The sequence below is a fragment of the Haemorhous mexicanus genome, chromosome 17, assembly GCF_027477595.1.
Source record: "Haemorhous mexicanus isolate bHaeMex1 chromosome 17, bHaeMex1.pri, whole genome shotgun sequence".
NCBI classification, from domain to species: domain Eukaryota; kingdom Metazoa; phylum Chordata; class Aves; order Passeriformes; family Fringillidae; genus Haemorhous; species Haemorhous mexicanus.
The window spans coordinates 13,742,495-13,761,442 of record NC_082357.1 but is presented as its reverse complement, the minus strand read 5'-3'; the positions used below and the strand labels follow the sequence as shown (position 1 = coordinate 13,761,442).

The window sequence follows — 18,948 nt, the reverse complement described above, 5'->3', positions numbered from 1 at the left end:
ACCAGAGTCCCAACCCCACCAGCTCCTGAGGCTCCTGGGACACTGTCACCATGGCAGGACACAGGGACAGGGGACAGGGCACTGCTCTTGCAGAACTCTAGTTTGCAGGGCCCTGGGGCTGCTGGGAGCAGATTTCTGACGTCCTGTGGGTCAGATCCTGCTGGGTGCAGGGTCTGGAGCATCAGCAGGCTGGGAAACCTCCCCTCCCCCTCTCTAAATCCCTTCCCAGGCGCAGGACAGTAGGTTACGGGACTCGACCAGAGGTTGGATTTAAGGAGATTACAATTTCTCCCCCAGGATAATCTAGAAATTCAATTAAAACTCTCTGTCTCCTGCCCGGGCTGCAGCAGGGCCCTGGGGCACCCTGTGCCCTGCAGCCATGGCTGGGGAGCGCTGGGGTCCCCCCGGGCACACACCAGGTAAGGGCTGACCCCTCCCCAGGATCTGGCTGAGCCCCCCCTGCCTGGGGAGCAGCTGGGGCTCTGCCCCTTCCCAGGCTGATTTCCTGGGATATTTACACCCACCCTCTGAGCCAGGGTGGCTGTGGGGGGGTGTGGGGATCTGCAGGGGGCTGTGGGGAGGGGGAAGGGGGTACCCCAGAGCTTTGGGTGGGTGTCATGTGGACAGGGCAGTCTGGCAGGGTTTTGGGGCATCCTTTGGCAGTCCCTGGTGCAGGGGGTCCCTGCCAAGGCCTGGGACACCCTTGCCCTCATCCTTTCCCCCAGCCATGTCCCCCTGTCTGGTTGTGTGGATGTGAGGGGATGGAAAAACAGCCTGAGTTTTCCAGGAGAACGAGATGGGATTTCAAGACCTGGGGAGGGGGCGGCAGGGCTGGCTGGGGCTTGGGGTGACTGTGGGTGCTGTGGTATTCCCAGATCCCTCTGGCCCTGTCCTGCAGCCGGGCAGGGGGACAGCAGCAGGAGCAGTGGGAGGCAGCAGGGGTGGCTGTAGAGCCCTGGTGCCCTGTCAGTGCAGGGTGTGGGTGCTGGAGCTGGGATGGGTGCTGAGCTGGGACAGACACAGCTGGACTGGGTGCTCAACCCCCACATCACACCACGGAGTTTGGGGCCAAATGAATGCTCAGTGCAGCTTCTGAAAGGCTCTTTCCCAGGATCTCTCTGATCCAGGGCACATCTAGCAGGAGTTTTAGGGTGCTTAAGCACAAGCCCATCACCCCACAGAGGCCACCTGGCCCCAGTGGTGACCAAGGCTGCATGTGGCCCTTTTTTCTGCTGCCGTACCCGTGGCATCCACACGTGGCTCAGGGGGACAGGGACGAGCCAGCATCTCTCCAGGCACCCTGGTCCTGCCACCAAGGGCCTTCCTTGTCTCACGTGCCTCAGTTTCCCTTCTGTATGCGCCACCAAGGCTTGCAGACAAGGATTTCTCAACTGCTTGTTGGAAATAGGGTTGGTGTTCTGGGGAGGGGTGTGTACCCATGGCTGTTTTCCTCTTGTGTCCTTGCCAAAGTGGAGTAGTTTTTTCTCATTAGGGATGCACTGTGGTGGGAACCTCTTTCCTGTCCTCCCTGGCAGTGGAGGGGAAAAAGGGAGCCATTAATTCTCATTTATTCTTTATATGTCCTGACCTGGCCTGCCTTGTGCTGACCCTTAATTTTTTGGCAGTGCTCAAAGACAGGGCATTGTAGGAGGGAGTTATTCAGGCGTTGCTGCTGCCCCGGCATGGCTGGTGGAGCCTCCAGCCCCTGAGCTGCCTCCCCTCAGTTTGTGGGTGCCCACTGAGGGGTGGCTTTGTCAGGACGGGGTGAGCAGGGGACATTTGGGCTCTCTTGGCCGCACACAGAGCTCCCTCCTCGCCGCTGACGTTGCTGTCCTGCTGCTGGGCCATGAAGGGCATCGCCGCGGGAGATAGCGGCGTTATCTCCCGGAGCAGGGCAGCGTTATCTCCGGCTCGGGGCAGGCAGCAGCGCCGAGTGTGACCCGCTCACTCCATCCCCTCCCTGCCGCTCACCTCTCCTGCCCCTCGAACGGGGGACCTGCAAACTCTCCATCCCCAAACTCAGCTCCTCCGAGCCCCACCTGAGCACGGCCCGGCTGTGTGCGCACTCCCATGGGAAAATCCAGGCTGGGAGGGTGCGAGAGGAAAGGTGTGATGATAAATCGCATTGACACATTCAGCCGGCTCTAACTAATGACTTCCCCGGCACCCAGCACATTTTCCCAGCGTGCTGGCTGTCCCGAATATTGTTGTAACATTTAACATCCCCTTTTAAGAAAAAACAAAAAGTGAAATAAATAAAATTAACCGCGCAGTTGGCAGATTGCTGGAGACCCTGGGATTCTCGGCGGGGATCCGCTCGGCGCTGGGAGCCGGGTTGCTGCGGTTTCGTGGCAGGAGTTGCTGCCTCTCTTGTCAGCTCATTAGCTGGGGCAGTCCTGCCTTCCGAGCCGCGGGGAGCCGGGGCCGCTCGTTCCCGAAACTCCGATTATGAGCCAGTTTTGTTTCCCACACGTTAACGCTGTTAGCTCTGCCCGGGACGCGTGGCACCGACCCCAGGGGATGGTCCCGCTCCTGCCCCGCACCCAGCGGGAGCTGGGCTGGGAACGGGATTAACGGGCAGGGATCGTCAGGGAAGTTCTTATTTTGTTCCTGTGCGGGAAGATTGTGGTAGGCAGGTTTGTGGGACTCCCGGGAAGCAGGCAGGAAGGGGGATGTAGCTCCAGGATCACCTGGGGCAGTTCTGGCTGTGGGGAGGTGCCAGGGCGGTGCTGGAGGATGCGCTCCGGAGCCAAGGAGATGCAGAGTGACCACGGGGATGTTGTCCCCGGCTGGTCCCCTGCCAGAGCCCGTCCAGCCACGGCTTTCCGTGTGTTTGCATGAGCCCTCTCCCAGCCTGAGCCTCCCGCAGCGGCAGCGTGGGGCTCCAGCCTTCAAATTTAAACCAAACCAGAAATTCAGCTTTCAGCGAAGTCGAGAAAGTGTATTTCCAAACAAAACTGTGCTAAATAAAGGACGAGCCGCAGGCGGCCGCCTGCTCCGGCACATCCACTCTGCTGCCTTTATTTAGCTGCTTTATTTGTCTCCCCAGGCTGCCGCTGCCGGCCTGGGACGGGATGGGGGGTCTGTCCTCCCAGGAGCTCCGGGAAGGGCTCGGTCCGGGAATGCGGGGTCCCAGATGGGAAAGCGGCTGTGTCACAAGAACGTCCCTGTACCCAAACCAGAGTCAGCTCCTGGGGTCTGTCCTGGCATCACCCCATGGCAGAGGGGTCCCTGAAACTCTGTGTGACATGGAAAGGGAAAAGAAGGAAAAAGGGAAAAGAAGGGGAAGGAAGGAAGGAAGTGGCGGAAGGAAGGAAGTGGCGGAAGGAAGGAAGGAAGTGGCGGAAGGAAGGAAGTGGCGGAAGGAAGGAAGGAAGTGGCAGAAGGAAGGAAGGAAGTGGTGGAAGGAAGGAAGGAGGGAAGGAAGTGGCGGAAGGAAGGAAGTGGCGGAAGGAAGGAAGGAAGGAAGGAAGGAAGGAAGGAAGGAAGGAAGGAAGGAAGGAAGTGGCGGAAGGAAGGAAGTGGCGGAAGGAAGTGGCGGAAGGAAGTGGCGGAAGGAAGGAAGTGGCGGAAGGAAGTGGCGGAAGGAAGTGGCGGAAGGAAGGAAGGAAGGAAGGAAGGAAGGAAGGAAGGAAGGAAGGAAGGAAGGAAGGAAGGAAGGAAGGAAGGAAGGAAGGAGGGAGGGAGGGAGGGAGGGATGGGGAAAGGGGTGCAGGCAGGGGGGAGCAGGGATGGGGATGAGGAGCCTGAGGGTCCCTGGAAACTCCGCTGCGGGTGAGGGCAGCTCTGCTGCCTCTGCAGTCACCCGGGCACAGCTCCCCTTCCAGCACAGTTAATCCAGACCCCAGCTAATCCTCTCACAGGTCACTGGGGGCTCATTGCATTTTGTTCACTTCTCAAATGCATGTAGAATTAATTAAAAAACCCCAACTCTAAATTTCTCTTGTGGCAATACCTTCAGTGTATTGCCCTGGGGCGAGCCAGAGGGGTGATAGAGGAGCAGCCTTTTCTGGCCCCAAATGCTCAGATCTCATTTAAAAAAAAAAGAGGAAAAACGTTAATGGATGCAGCCAGGATAGAGAGAAGGAAGACTCAGGGTGGGAGACCAGGCTGGTGCTGGGCAGCTGGCCTGACAGATCAACTCTTCAAGGCTGCTTTGGTCCTGTTTCAATTCCAGGGATTGTAAATATTTACTATTAATATTTACTGTTTGTGCCTATTTACTATTAATATTAACTGTTTGTGCCCATTTTACTCTCCCCTGTGGCTCCAAGGAGGAAGAGGCTCTCATTCAGTGTGTGAGCAATCCCTTGGTCTGCTGAGATGCCAACAAACCACTGTGGCTCTCCAAAAATCAACTTTGGGGATAAAAATGGTTGTGTTTGTATTGCAGCAGGACAAAATGTGTTGTTTGGTATGAGATGGTGGCACACATGGGTCTGTGTCCAGCAGCTGGGAGGTTTGGGCAGGCTTTAGTGCTCCTGCTTGTGGTGCAGTGCTTCTGGAGGGTTTCTTGATTCTCAGGCTGGGTTTGGGGAACATTTCAGTAAAAGGCAGTGCAGGGTATCATTGTGAGCCGGGCTGATGCAGCCCCAGGCAGGCTGTGCCTGGCAATGCTCCCTGGCTCTGGCTGGCCCTGGACTCTGTGTAATGGAAAGGGTGTGCTTGTCCCAGCGTGTCCCCGGGCTCTGGAGCTGATTGCAGGAATCGAGCACATCGATCGGGCCGGCGGATCCGGCACAGCCTGTCCAGCTCCAGGCACAGCTGAGCTCTCACAGGGGGCTCTGCACCCCCTCCCTCATCACCCTGGTGCCCTGTGCAGGTCTCACCACCAGCAAGGCGGTTCCATCCTCAGTGGCACTAAATAATAGGGTGACCTGTGCCAGGGGCTGGTGTGCGGGGAGTTCCTGTGGTGCCATCTCTTTAAGGTGCTTTGGATGAAAAAGCCACATGGCTTCTTCACAGTCCTGTCCACTCCCTGATGCAGTCCCATGAGGGGCTGGGGGGGTCCAGCAGCCTGGCAGAGTGGGTTCCCCCACCACGTGCTCACCTCCACCAGGGAGCCCATTGGGCTTGGGCCACCTCTCCCATGTCCATGTCACCTCTCTCCCAAGCAAAACTGAGTGTAGGTCCTTGACCCTGCAGCTGAGCCTTCCAGAAGGGACCAAAACAGCTCGCCATTCCCCAGCGGCAGCTGTTCCTTCATGAGACTTGGCCAGCTAAACCCATCTGTGACCGTGGATGGCTCCATGTCCCAATGGATATGTTGGGAAAGTTGCTCCTCAGGACATCTGCCCTGAGCAAGCACCTTCCCGGGGCCTTCTCCAACCAGATGCACGTTGGCTGTGTCCTCTCCCATCGCCGGGCAGGGGGGCAGAGGTTAAATCCACATCTCCCTGTGCTTTCCCTCGAGCCCAGAAGAGCTGGTGCTCTGAGGTCGGCGCTAGGCTGGGCACAGATCCATCTGGCACGGGTAATGTGAACTGATGGAGCTGCTTCCAGGAGTACCTTTATTGGTATCTGTGTCCCATGGAGAACAGCTCGGCCTCTCTGCTTTCCTCTCTGGTGGCAGAGCTCGTGGGAAAAGTGAAGTGGAGAAACTCTCCAGGTTTTTCATCTGCTGGAGTTGTGAGTGTCCCACAAATGCAGAAAGATTTGTTCACTCACTTTGTATCATGAAAGAAGAAACTCTAACATCCTCTCCTTTGCTCAGTGTGTTTTTTGAGAGCAGCCCAGCCAAGGAAAGGAGAATAAGAGCAGTGTAGAAGGTTGTCACTCAACATGCAGCCCATCAGAACCACTGGCCAAGCAGCCCCTCGGGTCCCTGTGCCATGAGTGGTAATGGCCCTGTCTTTGTTTTCTCATTGCAGAGCCTCTCACGGGATCCACGTGGTGACGTGGCAGCCAAGACGTGGAAGTTTGGGACTTCTCTTCCACCGCAGCAGAATTTGGGGGGTGGGCAGGGGTGGGTCAGGGGGACACTGGGAGTCGCAAGACCCTTCACCTTCACTGTGGGCTTGGCTCAGGGATGACAACGGGCAGAGTCAACCCTTACAGCATCGTGTCCTCCGAGGAAGACGGGCTGAGGTTGACCACCATGCCAGGTATCAACGGCTTTGGCAATGGGAAAATCCACACCAGGAGGAAATGCAGGAACAGGTTTGTAAAGAAGAACGGTCAGTGCAACGTGGAGTTCACCAACATGGATGACAAGCCACAGAGGTACATTGCAGACATGTTCACCACGTGCGTTGACATCCGCTGGAGGTATATGCTCTTGCTCTTTTCCCTGGCATTTCTGGTGTCCTGGTTATTGTTTGGGCTGATTTTCTGGCTAATTGCACTCATTCACGGAGACCTAGAAAACCCGGGTGGAGATGATACTTTCAAGCCTTGCGTTCTGCAGGTCAATGGCTTTGTGGCTGCTTTTCTGTTCTCCATCGAGACCCAAACGACGATTGGGTACGGCTTCCGCTGCGTGACCGAGGAGTGTCCGCTTGCCGTCTTCATGGTGGTGGTTCAGTCCATCGTGGGCTGCATAATCGACTCTTTCATGATTGGTGCAATAATGGCAAAAATGGCCAGGCCCAAAAAAAGGGCCCAGACATTACTTTTCAGCCATAACGCAGTAGTGGCGATGAGAGATGGAAAACTCTGCCTGATGTGGAGAGTTGGGAACCTACGGAAAAGCCACATAGTGGAAGCCCACGTACGAGCTCAGCTCATTAAGCCCAGGATCACAGAGGAAGGGGAGTACATCCCACTCGACCAAATAGACATTGACGTGGGGTTTGATAAAGGCTTGGACCGTATTTTCTTGGTGTCTCCCATCACCATTCTCCACGAGATCAACGAAGACAGCCCCTTGTTCGGGATCAGCCGCCAGGACTTGGAGACAGATGACTTTGAGATCGTCGTCATCCTGGAGGGCATGGTAGAGGCCACAGCCATGACGACGCAAGCTCGGAGCTCTTACCTGGCCAGTGAGATACTGTGGGGCCACCGCTTCGAGCCCGTCTTGTTCGAGGAGAAAAACCAGTACAAAGTAGACTATTCCCACTTCCACAAAACCTACGAGGTCCCGTCCACGCCCCGTTGCAGCGCCAAGGACTTGGTGGAGAACAAATTCCTGCTGCCCAGCACCAACTCCTTCTGCTATGAGAATGAGCTGGCCTTCATGAGCCGCGACGAGGAAGAGGAAGACGATGACAGTCGGGGTCTGGAGGACCTCAGCCCGGACAACAGGCACGAGTTCGACAGGCTTCAAGCCACAATAGCATTGGATCAGCGGTCGTACAGGAGGGAGTCAGAAATATGACTCTTGGTCCTTCCGTTGACTTTTCCAAGGGTATTTTTTTTCCTCCTCTAATCTCTTCCCCTACAACCCGCTCAAATTATGCAGAACAATGCAAGTGCCATAGGAATGCTTGAGAAATTAGTATCGTTCATAGTTTTCAGTTTCATCGCAATAACCACTGAGCGGTCTGCAGAGGGGACGGTGGCAGGCCACGGCGCGTCCCCCGCGCCCAGCGCCCGCGGCAGGGCCCACGGCTCTGGGGGATGGATGGATGGACGGATGGACGGATGGACAGAAGGAAGGATGAGGAGAGGAGGGTCCGTGGGGCATGGGCAGGTGCTCGCCCCGCACGGCCCTGTGGGGCTTTGCTCTCCCCACGGGGAAAACGCCAGCGTTTTCCTGGAGCCGAGCACTGCGAGATCCAAAAAGAGGAAATATCAGGAAACAAATCTTGCTCTCTCTCTTTCTCTCTTTCTTTTCTTTTCATTTCCTTTTATTTTTTAACTGAGCAGCAACAACAAAACAATTGCTCCTTCGGCAGGCGGTCTGGTTCAGTTGCACAAGAACAACACTTGAAATAACATGCAACATTAATGTACTTCTTTTTAATTTGGGAAAAAACGGGGGAGGGAGGTGAGAGGGTTTTTAATATTTTCACCGCACCGTTTGGGAGACTGTTTACCAAAATAATAATAATAATAATTATTATTATTATTATAATTATAACAATAATAATAACATTAAATCTGAAAGAAGTCATTCAGTATTTTTTAAAAATGAACAAGGGAACGAAGAAGCCAAGGGGGCCCTTTGAGGGGGTGACTTGTTGGGTAAATACAAGAGCTAAAAGTTAAGATTGCATTCAGTTTTGGGGTGTTTTTTTACCACTGGCATGGCTTCATATGCAGACGTAAGTGACTGTAGGTCTGTGGCAGTGAAAGAAAGTAGTGGAATTATTGACAAGGGAGGTAATAAGGATAAGCAGGGCTGTGAGAGAAAAAAAGCATTGTAAACACAGTAATTAGCCAATCTCTGGAAATGTTGGATTTTGGGGTGGAAATGGGATCTAGCACATCAACTGCTGAAGTGTTGGGTCTCCCCCAACATCTCTGATGAGGAATTCATAAGGTTCACCGTAACAGGGACATGACAGTGAAAAGCACAAAAATGAGAGTGGAGAGCTCTCAAAATTGGGAATTTCCCCACTTTTCTGACCAGTTTGGTATTTTTCTTCCTTGAAGAATATTTTCAAGCATGGAAATCAATGGGAAAGTCATCTTGTTGGGCTGCACTTCTAGTCCTGGAGCTGTGTCCGTGCCAGGCTGGGCTTTGTGAATTCCCAACCCACCAGAGAGTTCTGCTTCAGAGGCAGATGTTGTCCCCAAAACTACAGATGCCAGTTGAGAAAATCACCCCACCTTGCGCTTCAGCCCATCCCTGTGTCCCAGCCTCAAGGTGGATTGTGCCTTAGAGATGCGAACTCATCCCGTGTCCCAGCCCTTCTCCACAGCCCCCATCCTGCATCCCCCCCTCTCGCTCTGCAGCACCCACATCCCGTCATCCACCGCCTTTCAGGCTGGCCTTGGTGACAACCTGCTTTAGCTTTGGCTCTGGCACAAGGCAGAGCACCCCATGCATGGGAAGCCTCCGCTCCTGCCCTGCTCCCCACAGAGGGAAGGAGTCAGGCAGGTGCAGCTTTGTGGGTCCCTTCATCTGGCTGTGCTGCTCCTTGGTGCTCTGGGAGCCAAAATCTGGCTCCCTGCTCCCTGTGGCCATGGGAAAGGCTTTGTACCCATGGGCATCCCTCATCTGACCCTCGGGGAGAGGGCTCAACAGCGGGGTCCTCCACAGCATTTTGGCTGTGGTGGGCTCCCGGTGCTTTTCCCCCCCCAGCCCACACCAGGGAAGCTGTGTCTTGGGGTCAGGACTTGCTGTGGCGTGTCCAAACATGGGTGGCAGAAGCAGGATTTGTCCTGTGTCCCCATCCCCATCTTTTCCTTGCCAAGGGCTCTGGGGAACAGCTGCCCTGAGTGTCCCCCTGCCCTGTGCCACCGAGCACCGTGCTGGGGACGGGGACATCATCCCTGCAGAGCTTCCTCCCACCAGTGTCTGTCACCATCACCCCACGCTGCCCAGCCAGGGGCTGCTCTGTTTTTGGCTTCCCCTAAAAACCACTGGGAGAAAACCTTCTCCAGGGGCAGCACTGGGAGGCAGCTCTTTCAGCACTGAGTGCCCCAAATGTGTTGTCCCCAAAAGTGGGGACACGTAGGGATGTGCCATTGAGCTCCAGCCATGACATTTATGTTTCTAAGGCAGTGAAGGTGGATGCCATCCCATCTCCAATCCCTTGCTCCTGGGGGGATGCTTTTACCCCCTGCTTTTTGCACCACAGCATCTGGGGGGTGGGAAGAATGGAAGGGGGGGGCAGAGAGATTTTGTGTGAGCACTACCTATTTATTTTTTTAAAACAAATGCTTTTAAGTGGTTTTAGGTTCTTTTGAATAAATAATAATTATTAAAAAAAATAAAAGGTGCACATCTTGCTGCTGTAGAGTTCTCAGAGGGTTAACTTCTTTATAAATATATATATATATCACAGTAAATATTTGTATAAAAATGAAAGAGAAATAGAGATGTCTTTAAGTAAATTATTGCTTTTAAAGAAACTTCTATGATTGTACAGTGTTACCTGGGAGAATAGAATAATATATACAGATGTATTTTTAAACTGCTGTGTAGGAGGATGTGAACTGGGACAGGGAGCGCCTGTGGCTGGCACAGTGAGGGGATTTTGGACCTTCCCTGGCCCCTGTTCACACACCCCCTGCCCCAAGCCCTGCTAGTGAGGGTCTAGCTCTGGTGAGATGTCCTGTATCTACTGTATAGTCCTTGTCCTGACCATGGACCATGCCGGTACCGAGTGTATAAATATTATTTTTGCCTACCTGTGAGAGCTCAGAGCTACTGGTCTTTTTCCCTCCCACCAGGGAGCATCGGGAAGGCTGCCCAGCCATAGCTTAAATCCCATCAATTGTCAAAGAAAGGGGTAAAAAAGGAAAAAAAACCAAAAAAAGGTGGGAAAAAAGCCCAAGTTCAGCACTTGGGTTTCCTTAGGGGGCTGGGAAGGCACAGGGATGCTTTGGGGGTGTGGGTTTTGGTGGAGTGGAACCCCTGTGGGAAGGGGCTTGGAGAGGAGCAAGGTGAAATGTGCCCCCCACAAAAAACAGCCGCCGGCCATGTCCTCCAGGCAGCCAGCTCCATCCCCGGAGTTCGCTCCTGCGTTACACCTGATCCCTGGGGGATGGCAGGAGTCCGAGGAAGGAGGGAGCCGCTAATGCCCCGGCCAGCATCCCGCGGGGATTGCCCCGGGCCGGGGCTCGGGCAGCCTCCGGCAGCAGCAGCTCCCCAAGCCGGGGCTCTGGGCTGCGCCTGCTGCTGCTCCGCTTTGGCCTCACCCTGAACAACTCCCCAACGAGGGCAGCAAGCAGCAGCATCCCCACAGCCCAAATCCACCTCTGGGAAGAGCATCCTGTGCCCTGGGGGCTCCTCACTCGGCGGGGCGGGCCGGGGGCCATCGGGACGAGCCTTAGCTTCTCATCACCGGATTTAGTGCACTTTGTCTTTTAGGGCTGGGACAATCACTTAGCGCTCAACCTTTCGCGATTCGGTGCCTGCTTGACCTTCAAACCTTTTGTAGGAGATGATTTCAGAGCCACCTTTTCTATCTTTAATAAGGCAGAACAAATACGTTTATTTTTAAACCCTCCTGCTCTTCCCTTTCCTCTCGTGCTGACAACCAAAAGAGTCCCCTCTGTGTGTGTGTGTGTGTCCCCCTCTCATTTATTGCACACAGAAAGGAGCGTGTGGCAGCTGTGGCTGTGTCCAGCACTCCGGCCACATCCTGCTCTCCCACCCCCCAATTCAGGAATGCTGCCACGGGGGGGTTGGCACAGGGCAGGATCCAGATGCATCAGGAGCAGGGACAGGACGTGGGACAGCGCCCAACCCGATGCCACCCATCCCCTCGCCCACCAGCTGTGCACATCTGTCCTGCTGCCCACTCCCAGGGCACTTTGTCCCCTCCATCTCCCCCCCAAACACACCCCAGTGCTCCCCCAGGCTTGGCCCCACGTGGGTTTGGGGACAGAGACCCGGCACCAGTTCACAGGGCAGGTTGGCAACTGGGAGCACTGGTTTCCCAGGGATGAAATGCTGAGTCTGTTCGCTGGGGCAGTGGTGGTAGAGAAGCTGAGGGATGCAATGAAGTATCTGTACCTTTTCCACCTCCGGTGTTTCTCTGTCTCATTGCACATATATTTGAGATATATGTGACAATGTATATATATATTTGTAAAATGTATTTCAGATGACAAAACTGGCCAATTTTATGTTATTTTAAATATATTATATATATTATATATAAGAGTCTCCAAAAGATATAAATAGACTAGAGAAAATAATATAAATATGTAATAAATGTATTTTGATCTATTTAAAATATCTCGCGTCATGCTGTATATTTTAAAGTTCATAGTGAAGAGTCTGCCTGTAGCCAACTTCCAACGTGTTTCCAAGTCTGTCAGTTGTCACACACACAGGATATGTGGAGCAAACTTTGAGCAAGACTGGGGCCAGCACGACAAAGAGAGATTATTTTTAAGAGCCTTTTAGCAAATATCCATCCTGCTGCCTTTAGGCAGGAGCAGAAAACACACATCTGAATTTTTCTTGGGAGGATAATTTTCCTCCCTGCTGCAGGAATGCTCAGAATCAGGAGGGGGCTCTGCAGAGGCCCCCCAAACAGCCCCTCCCTGGGTACCACTCGCTCCAGTGGCTGCCCACAGGAACAGAGTGCAGCCATGCAGGGAGCCCGGAGATGGGAAAACGTGTCAGGCAGAACGAGCCCAGTCACCCAAAACCGACCCAACAAATCTTCCCAGAGCGACCTTGATCCCCTTGGGCCCTGGAGGATCTGTTTCCTACAGGCACTGCCTCCTGTGGGGACCTCAGGGGACATCACACCATGTCCAAGTGACAGTTTGAATGTCTTTAGTGGTCACGGCTGGAGGAAAGCGGAGACTGCCTGAGATGCTATTTACAGAGAGGTTAATGGCCTGCTGGACACAGAGCCCCTGCATTTGCCATCCTGGATTTTCCTCCTGGCTTTCACACCTGGCTGCCACAGGGAACGGGGCTCGTGTGCTGAGATAACCTGGGGAAATCATCCATCATCATTCCTCAGGCTGGGCAGGAGCTGAATCCAGTTCAGGTGAGCGCTGGCTGATCATTTCCACCCACCAGTGATGGTCTGTTGGGTCCCATCAGCTCCATCCCTTTTGCCATAAGGAAGTTTTTTACTCATTAAAAAAAAAAATCCCCACCAGCCACTCGCTCTAATCATCACAGAGAGGGCTGGGGCTAAGCAAGATTTAAGAGCAAAGCCCGTTTAATTTAGCAAAGGGGGAGACTGAGAGGTGACTTGATTACAGCATTTGTCACGGGGAGGATACACTGGTACAAAGAGGTAACTTAATCTAGCAGGGAGAGGCATAATAACCAACTCTTCCTGGAAGCTGGAGCCAGACAAATCTATCTTGGAAATAAGGAGCGATCTTTTAATAATGATTAGCTATTAGAACAAGCCACCAATCTCTGTCTCTTAATGCCTTTAAATCTGGACCAGATGCTTTTCTGGAAGTTTTTCTCTTACTGAGGAGAGGAGTGGGGGTTCTCAGTAATGGCCTGCTAGAGGCAGGGAGGAAAGGAGATGGGAAAAACTCTACTCCAAACCACGGGGTGGATCTCTGCAAGGAAAATGCCAGGGAGGAGGTGGGGGATGCTCTGGCAGAGCCCTGCCAGCATCTCTCCTGGGGACACGCACGGGCCCGTGCAGCAGCTTCCCACGGCTCCCTCCCGTGCCTCCTCTGCCAGGGTTTGCTCTGCCATGAGGCAGTGACTCCTCTCACAGCAGAGACTCCTCTCACAGCAGAGACTCCTCTCACAGCAGAGACTCCTCTCACAGCAGTGACTCCTCTCACAGCCGTTTGCACTACAAACCCCAGCGCTTCATTTGTGGAAGCATTTAATGATTCAGGAGCCGGCAGCTCCCTGGGGACGGTTCCCACTGCCTCCAGAATCCCTCCCTCAGTGGCTGCTGCTTGTACAGAAATCCCCAGGGAGCTGAGCTGATGCTGGCACCACGGGAAATGTGCTGCCAGGGTGTTTGGTCCTTGCTTTATTTCCAGTCCAACCATCCTCATCTTTGAGAGCTGAGCTGAGGGGCAGGAACAGCAGGGATGGGAAGGAGTGGGTGGCTCTGAGGGGAATGACCTTGCTTACACCTCACAGGCCTGGCTGGGAAGTTTTCAGCAGGGATGGGCACCATCCCTGCTGAAAATGAGACTGGGGTTGTTTCTTAGCTGGCAACCTCCACTTCTAACATTCAAGATGTCTTTAAGGGCTAAAACCCTCTCTGGACTCAGCATTGCACCAGCCCTCACTGACTGCCCTCCTGCCTCTCTCCCTTCAGATTCAGGGGATCAGAGCATCTCTCTGTGCCCTTGCAGAGGTTTTTGGCCTCCCAAAAAGCAGGGTGTCTTTTCATCAGCTTGGATGGATTTGGCTCAAACCCACTGAAATCTGGCTCAGCCAGTCTGTCATCAAGAGACAGAGAGTGGGTAGAGGGGCTGGGAACTCTGCATTCCCACCAGCACCTCACCTCAGAGGGATGAAGGCAAGGAACTTTGCCCTGGCCCCACTGGAGATGCTGCTTCTCCATCCATCCTGCATTCATCCTCTCCCCAGGCTCTCCAAGAGGCTCAGACCCTACAGACCCCTCAGATTTGGTCCCTTGCCCCAGGAGTTGCCCCAGGGCCATTGCAGGTGTCCAGGGAGGAGCTCGGGTACCTCATGGATACCCAGGGATGCTGGGTTGTCTCTGGGGGTAACCATAGTAACGGAGCAGCATCTCTGCTCTCCTACTGGCAATTTGCTTTTTCATCCTACATTAAGGTGGACCCTCTCCAACTCCTTTCTCCCCCTCCATAAAGGCAAAACCAAGAGCTCTGCCAGAGGGGCCAGCTCTTCCACTCCATCCCACACCAGGTTTCATCCCACTAAAAGCAGGATCCAGCCAGGGAACCAGCCTCCAGCATCCTGCAGGGAGTCCAGGAAGGCAGCAGCTGGAATTTCTCCTTAACACAGATTTATAATTGTGAGTGGGACAAAATTAGGGGTTTCCTTACACTTGTTGTTAACAGGTCACTGTCAAGGGTAAAAACCTCAAATACTTTAATTTTTTTTAATTGTAAAATGCCTCTACTAGCAATAACACTCTAGCTTATTAATATGGATTGGCTTTTTTCAGTGCAGAATGTAATTATCACCCGTTAAGTACTTTGTTCACCTTTCACATTTCTCCTCACTCGGGGAAGGCAAACACATGAGTCAGCGTCCCTTTTTCTGTCACTTTCAGGCAGTTTTTTTGTGACAAGCCATTGTGAATCAGCACAACACTACAAAGTTCAGGTCACAAACGCTCCTGAGGTGCTGCTCAGAGGGAAAAACAGTGATTTTTACGAGGGAGGTGAAGGACATCTCCTGTCTTGACCCTAGGCTTTGGGGGGAAACCCCAAATGAATAAATTTGGAATCAAACTGGGCTCGGTGGTGCTGATTTAAGGGGAGAAGTGAGAAGGGTTTCCCGTGGGATATCAGGATGGAGAGGATGTGCTCAAGCTGACGGATCAGCATCCCTTCCCCAGCCAGTCGACACTCCCTCTCCTCTTCCCCTGCAGCTGGCACATTTATTTTGGAAACACCTCATTAGGATGTAATTAAGCCTTCCCCTCTTTGCCTGACGACCCCCAGCATCCCTCCGGTCCCCCAGGCTGGGGCGTTCTCGCTGTCCCCTTCCCTGCTCACACTCCGGGGTGGCACCGGCGGGGGGATGGCCCCAAAATCCCATTCTCCGTGGGTCGGCATGCCCGCCTCGGGGGCTTGCTGTCCGTTTGGGTTCGTGGCTGACTCAGCCCCAGATGGTTCTGCAGCGCTTACATAACGCGTGTTGTGGCGGGGGCCGGGACGCGGAGCGCGGCGAGGAGGTGGGCGCGGGGGCGAGGGAGGGAACAGAGCTAAAGATAAGCCTGGCAGCTCTGACAGAGCTTTGCCAGGCCCCGCGGGAGCCGGCAGGGGAAAGGCTGCTGGGATCGGGCACCGAGCTCGCAGCCAGGTCCCGTCTCCATCCCTGCCGGCGCCTCCCCGGGAGCCGCCCGGCCCCGCATCCCGCCCTTGCCAGGGTCACCTCTCTCTGCCCCTCACAGACAGACCGAAAATCACCTCTCTTGTTTCACCTCAGGTTTTCCCCCTGGTATTTCGTGATCCGAGTGCAGTTTTGGTTGCAGGACTGAACCAAGCTGGGTAAAGACTTCCCCAGAGCCTTTGTCCCCATCCCTCCTTCCCTCCCTCTCCTCTCCTTCACCTGTGACTGCTGACCAGCACTGGAGCTCACAGTGGGAGCAGAAAACTGATGATATTTCTCTTGCAGGGATGTTTTGGGTGACCTTTGACCTCTGTAGAAGTCTTCCTCTTTTTCTCAGTTTACGATTTCAATGTACACACAAAGATGAACCTTGTTTTATGGGAGTTTTATTTTAATGCTCTGGAGATTTGCTAAATAAAAACCATTCTAATACACAGGATGTTCTGGATGTGATGGCTCTTCTCAGGTGGGGCAGCTGCAGGGCTTGGGGCAGGTAATTCATCACCTGAGACATTTCTGCTCATCCCTCAGCAAAGGGTTAACCACGAGCCCCCAGACATGGATTTTATTTGTCTGGAGTTGCCCTCAGAGGAGCCTTCCCCAACCTCAACAAATCTGAACACTGATTTCATTCCCAAATCCCTTTTTTCCCAAACCCATGGCTGCAGGGCAACCCCAGGGGCTGCTTGGGGCTCCTGGAGCAAGGCAGATCCCTTAGCCCTGGAGGGATTCCTGGGTGGCTGAGGGTTCCTGCTGCAGGAGGGATGGAGAGGGCCCCTGGCCATGTCCTGGTGGGCAGGATGTCACCTCTGAGCACTCCACACTGACACTGGTTGCAGGGGTGACAGCAGGAACAGGCTCTGTCAGGAGAAGGAGCACTGATGGTGGCAGGAAGTCCACAGCTCCTGATAATTAGGAGAAAGACTAAATAAATCCCTCTGCAAAAGACAATGTGCAGGGAGAAGCTCAGGCCTGGGCTCCTGCCAGCCCTGGATTTGCAGAGCTGCCCACGCAGGACAGGAGCAGAGGGGGGATTGTCCCCCTAAGGTCAGGGGGACAAGGGTGGCAGTTGGTGGCTCCAGCCCAGGTGGGGGGGTCTGGGTGCCCCCTCACATGCAGGTGTCTGAGGGCCCCTCCCAGGGCAGGTCTCCATCCCAGAGCCCCCAGCACAGGAGGAGTGGATTTAGGGGAGCAGGAATCTGGGGATTACGCCGCCGGGGTCTGACCAGCCAAAAATTGTTAAAAATCAGAATATCCGTAGCTCAAATCCAGCTTAAAAGTCAAACCAATCATCCAAACCATCTGCCTCACCACTGAAGATAATACTACTTTTATTGTTTCCATAAGCTGCTAAGCAGCTTTTCAGCAAGAAAAACCCTCTCTGCTGGGACATTTGTGGCCGTGGGACAGCATGGTGGCCTGCCTGGTGGCAGCCACGTCCTGCTAGGATGGGGAAGCAGGGGAGGACGTGAGGACCTGGGGTATGCAGGGCAGGGATGGTGCTGGGGGTTAAATTCTCTGCTGCCATCTCCCTGGAAATCCACCCATGGCACTGCCAGCTCTCCTCCAAGACATCCCAAAATTTTCTGGAGGCTCTGGCAGCTGAGGGTGGTGAGTGGCAGCCTGTAATGGGAGCTGCCCGTGCTGCTGCCCACCTGACCTTCTCCCAGGGGTATTATTAGCCCATCAGGAGCAGCCAGGCCCAGCCACCAGCTTTCCATCTGCAAGTCCTCCCTGGCTGTGGGCCAGAGAGGGGAGCTGGGCACGATCCTCCCTGTTTCCCTGGGGAGATTTTGGTTGGAAGGGACTTTAAAGATCATCTCATTCCAACCCCTTGCCATGGGCAGGGATACCTTCCAATAGACCAGTCCCATCCAGCCTGGCCTTGGACACTGCCTGGGCAGCCACAGCTTCTCTGGGCAACCTCTGCCAGGGCCTCATGGAATTTCTTCCCAATATCCCAACTAACCCTGCCCATTGTTGGTTTGAAGCCATTTGCCCTTGACCTCTCATTCCAGGCCCAAAGCCCCTCTCAGGCTCTCCTGTAGAACACCACACTGAAGGCTTCCAGCCACTCTCCAAAGTCTGCTAACCAATTCCTAGAAGATGTCCATGCCCAGCAGAGAGATCAGAGTGTCCTGCCCCTCCTAAGCCCTCCCTGTTTCATCCCTTGAAATGGCTGCTGTGCAGTTCACCCTCTCCCAAGACCTCACTCTAGCAGTGAGAGGAGCTGATGTCTCTTTTCCCACCTACAGCTTCCCTGGGTAACAAAAGCAGCACCTGTCCTGTCCTCATCTGACATCCTGACAGACAGACGCCCCCTCCACCCATGGATTTCCTATCAGGGCATGTACAAGTAGGAAAAGGCCAGGTTGGCTGGAGCTGGGAGCAGCCTGGCCCAGTGGAACATGGCAGGGGACTGGAACACTCACTGGTGTCTGTGAGTCTGCACTGAGGCAGGGAGAGCACAAGAGCTCACTAATGAAATCACCCTGGAGCTGCTGACATTGCACATTGGTGCTGCTGGCTGGCTGCTCCTCCTGCCTTCACCCAGGGTGAGTTTGCTTGGAGACTTCATTATCCCATGGGAAGACACCTGAAACAAAACTTTTTTCCTCGTGTGGAAATAAGGAAGGAAAAAGAGCTGAGAGATCAGCAACCAACAAGCCGAGAAGAACCTGTACTTCTATAGATCATCCAGCTTTTATTTTGTCTGATTTTAAGTGCCTGGCAGGGAGTTGGCCCTTCCTGTCCCCTGGGGGAGTCAGAGCATGTCCAGCTCACCAGAGCATCCTGGATTTGCTGCCTCTGCTGCAGAGCCACCACTGCCACCTGGAAAGGGACTTTGCAGTGGCACAGAGCATTTCCCTCCTGCTCAACAACAGGGCTCAGCTCAGGGCCCAGGACAGCCTCGGCTGCCCCACCTCTCTGGCAAGCTGGGCTCTGCTGTTGTGCCTCCTCAGGAGGACTCTCCTGGATGTTTGGCTGCTCTGCAGCACCCGGCCATGGCAGGGGATGTACCAGGCTCCAGGGATGGCTCCATCCTTCTCCACCTCCCAACCTCTGCCCCGGGCTCGCCTGGGGGACCTGACTTGCAGCTGCCAAAGCCACATCACTGATTTTTAATTAGGCAGAGGTGCAATTAGTGAAACACAGCAGAGTGAGAGGAGAAGCCCTGGCCTGTCAGTCTTGGCTGTGAGGTCTCTGACACTTTCCCTAATCAGCCCAGGACGACACGTTGCCTCGACTGTGACAGTCCAGAGGGTGGGGGATGCATCAGACCTTGCTAAATCCCAGCTGGATTTAGCTCCTGTTAAATGTCTGCAGAATATCACCCAGCAGAGCAGTCTGGAAGTTTTCCTCCTCAGGAAAATGGACAGGTGACACCCACA

General features: G+C 54.2%; 1 protein-coding gene across 2 annotated transcripts in view; it reads left to right on the top strand.

The window, feature by feature from the left end:
* LOC132335356 (ATP-sensitive inward rectifier potassium channel 12) overlaps positions 1–11,795 on the top strand; it is a 34,422-nt gene extending 22,627 nt beyond the window's left edge. For both annotated transcript variants that reach the window (XM_059861833.1, XM_059861834.1), the window contains exon 2: positions 5,871–11,795. In XM_059861833.1, the coding sequence (XP_059717816.1) occupies positions 6,029–7,318 (1,290 nt within the window). In that variant the 5' untranslated portion in view covers positions 5,871–6,028 and the 3' untranslated portion in view covers positions 7,319–11,795. The remainder of the gene's footprint in view (positions 1–5,870) is intronic.
* The last annotated feature ends 7,153 nt before the right edge of the window (positions 11,796–18,948 follow it).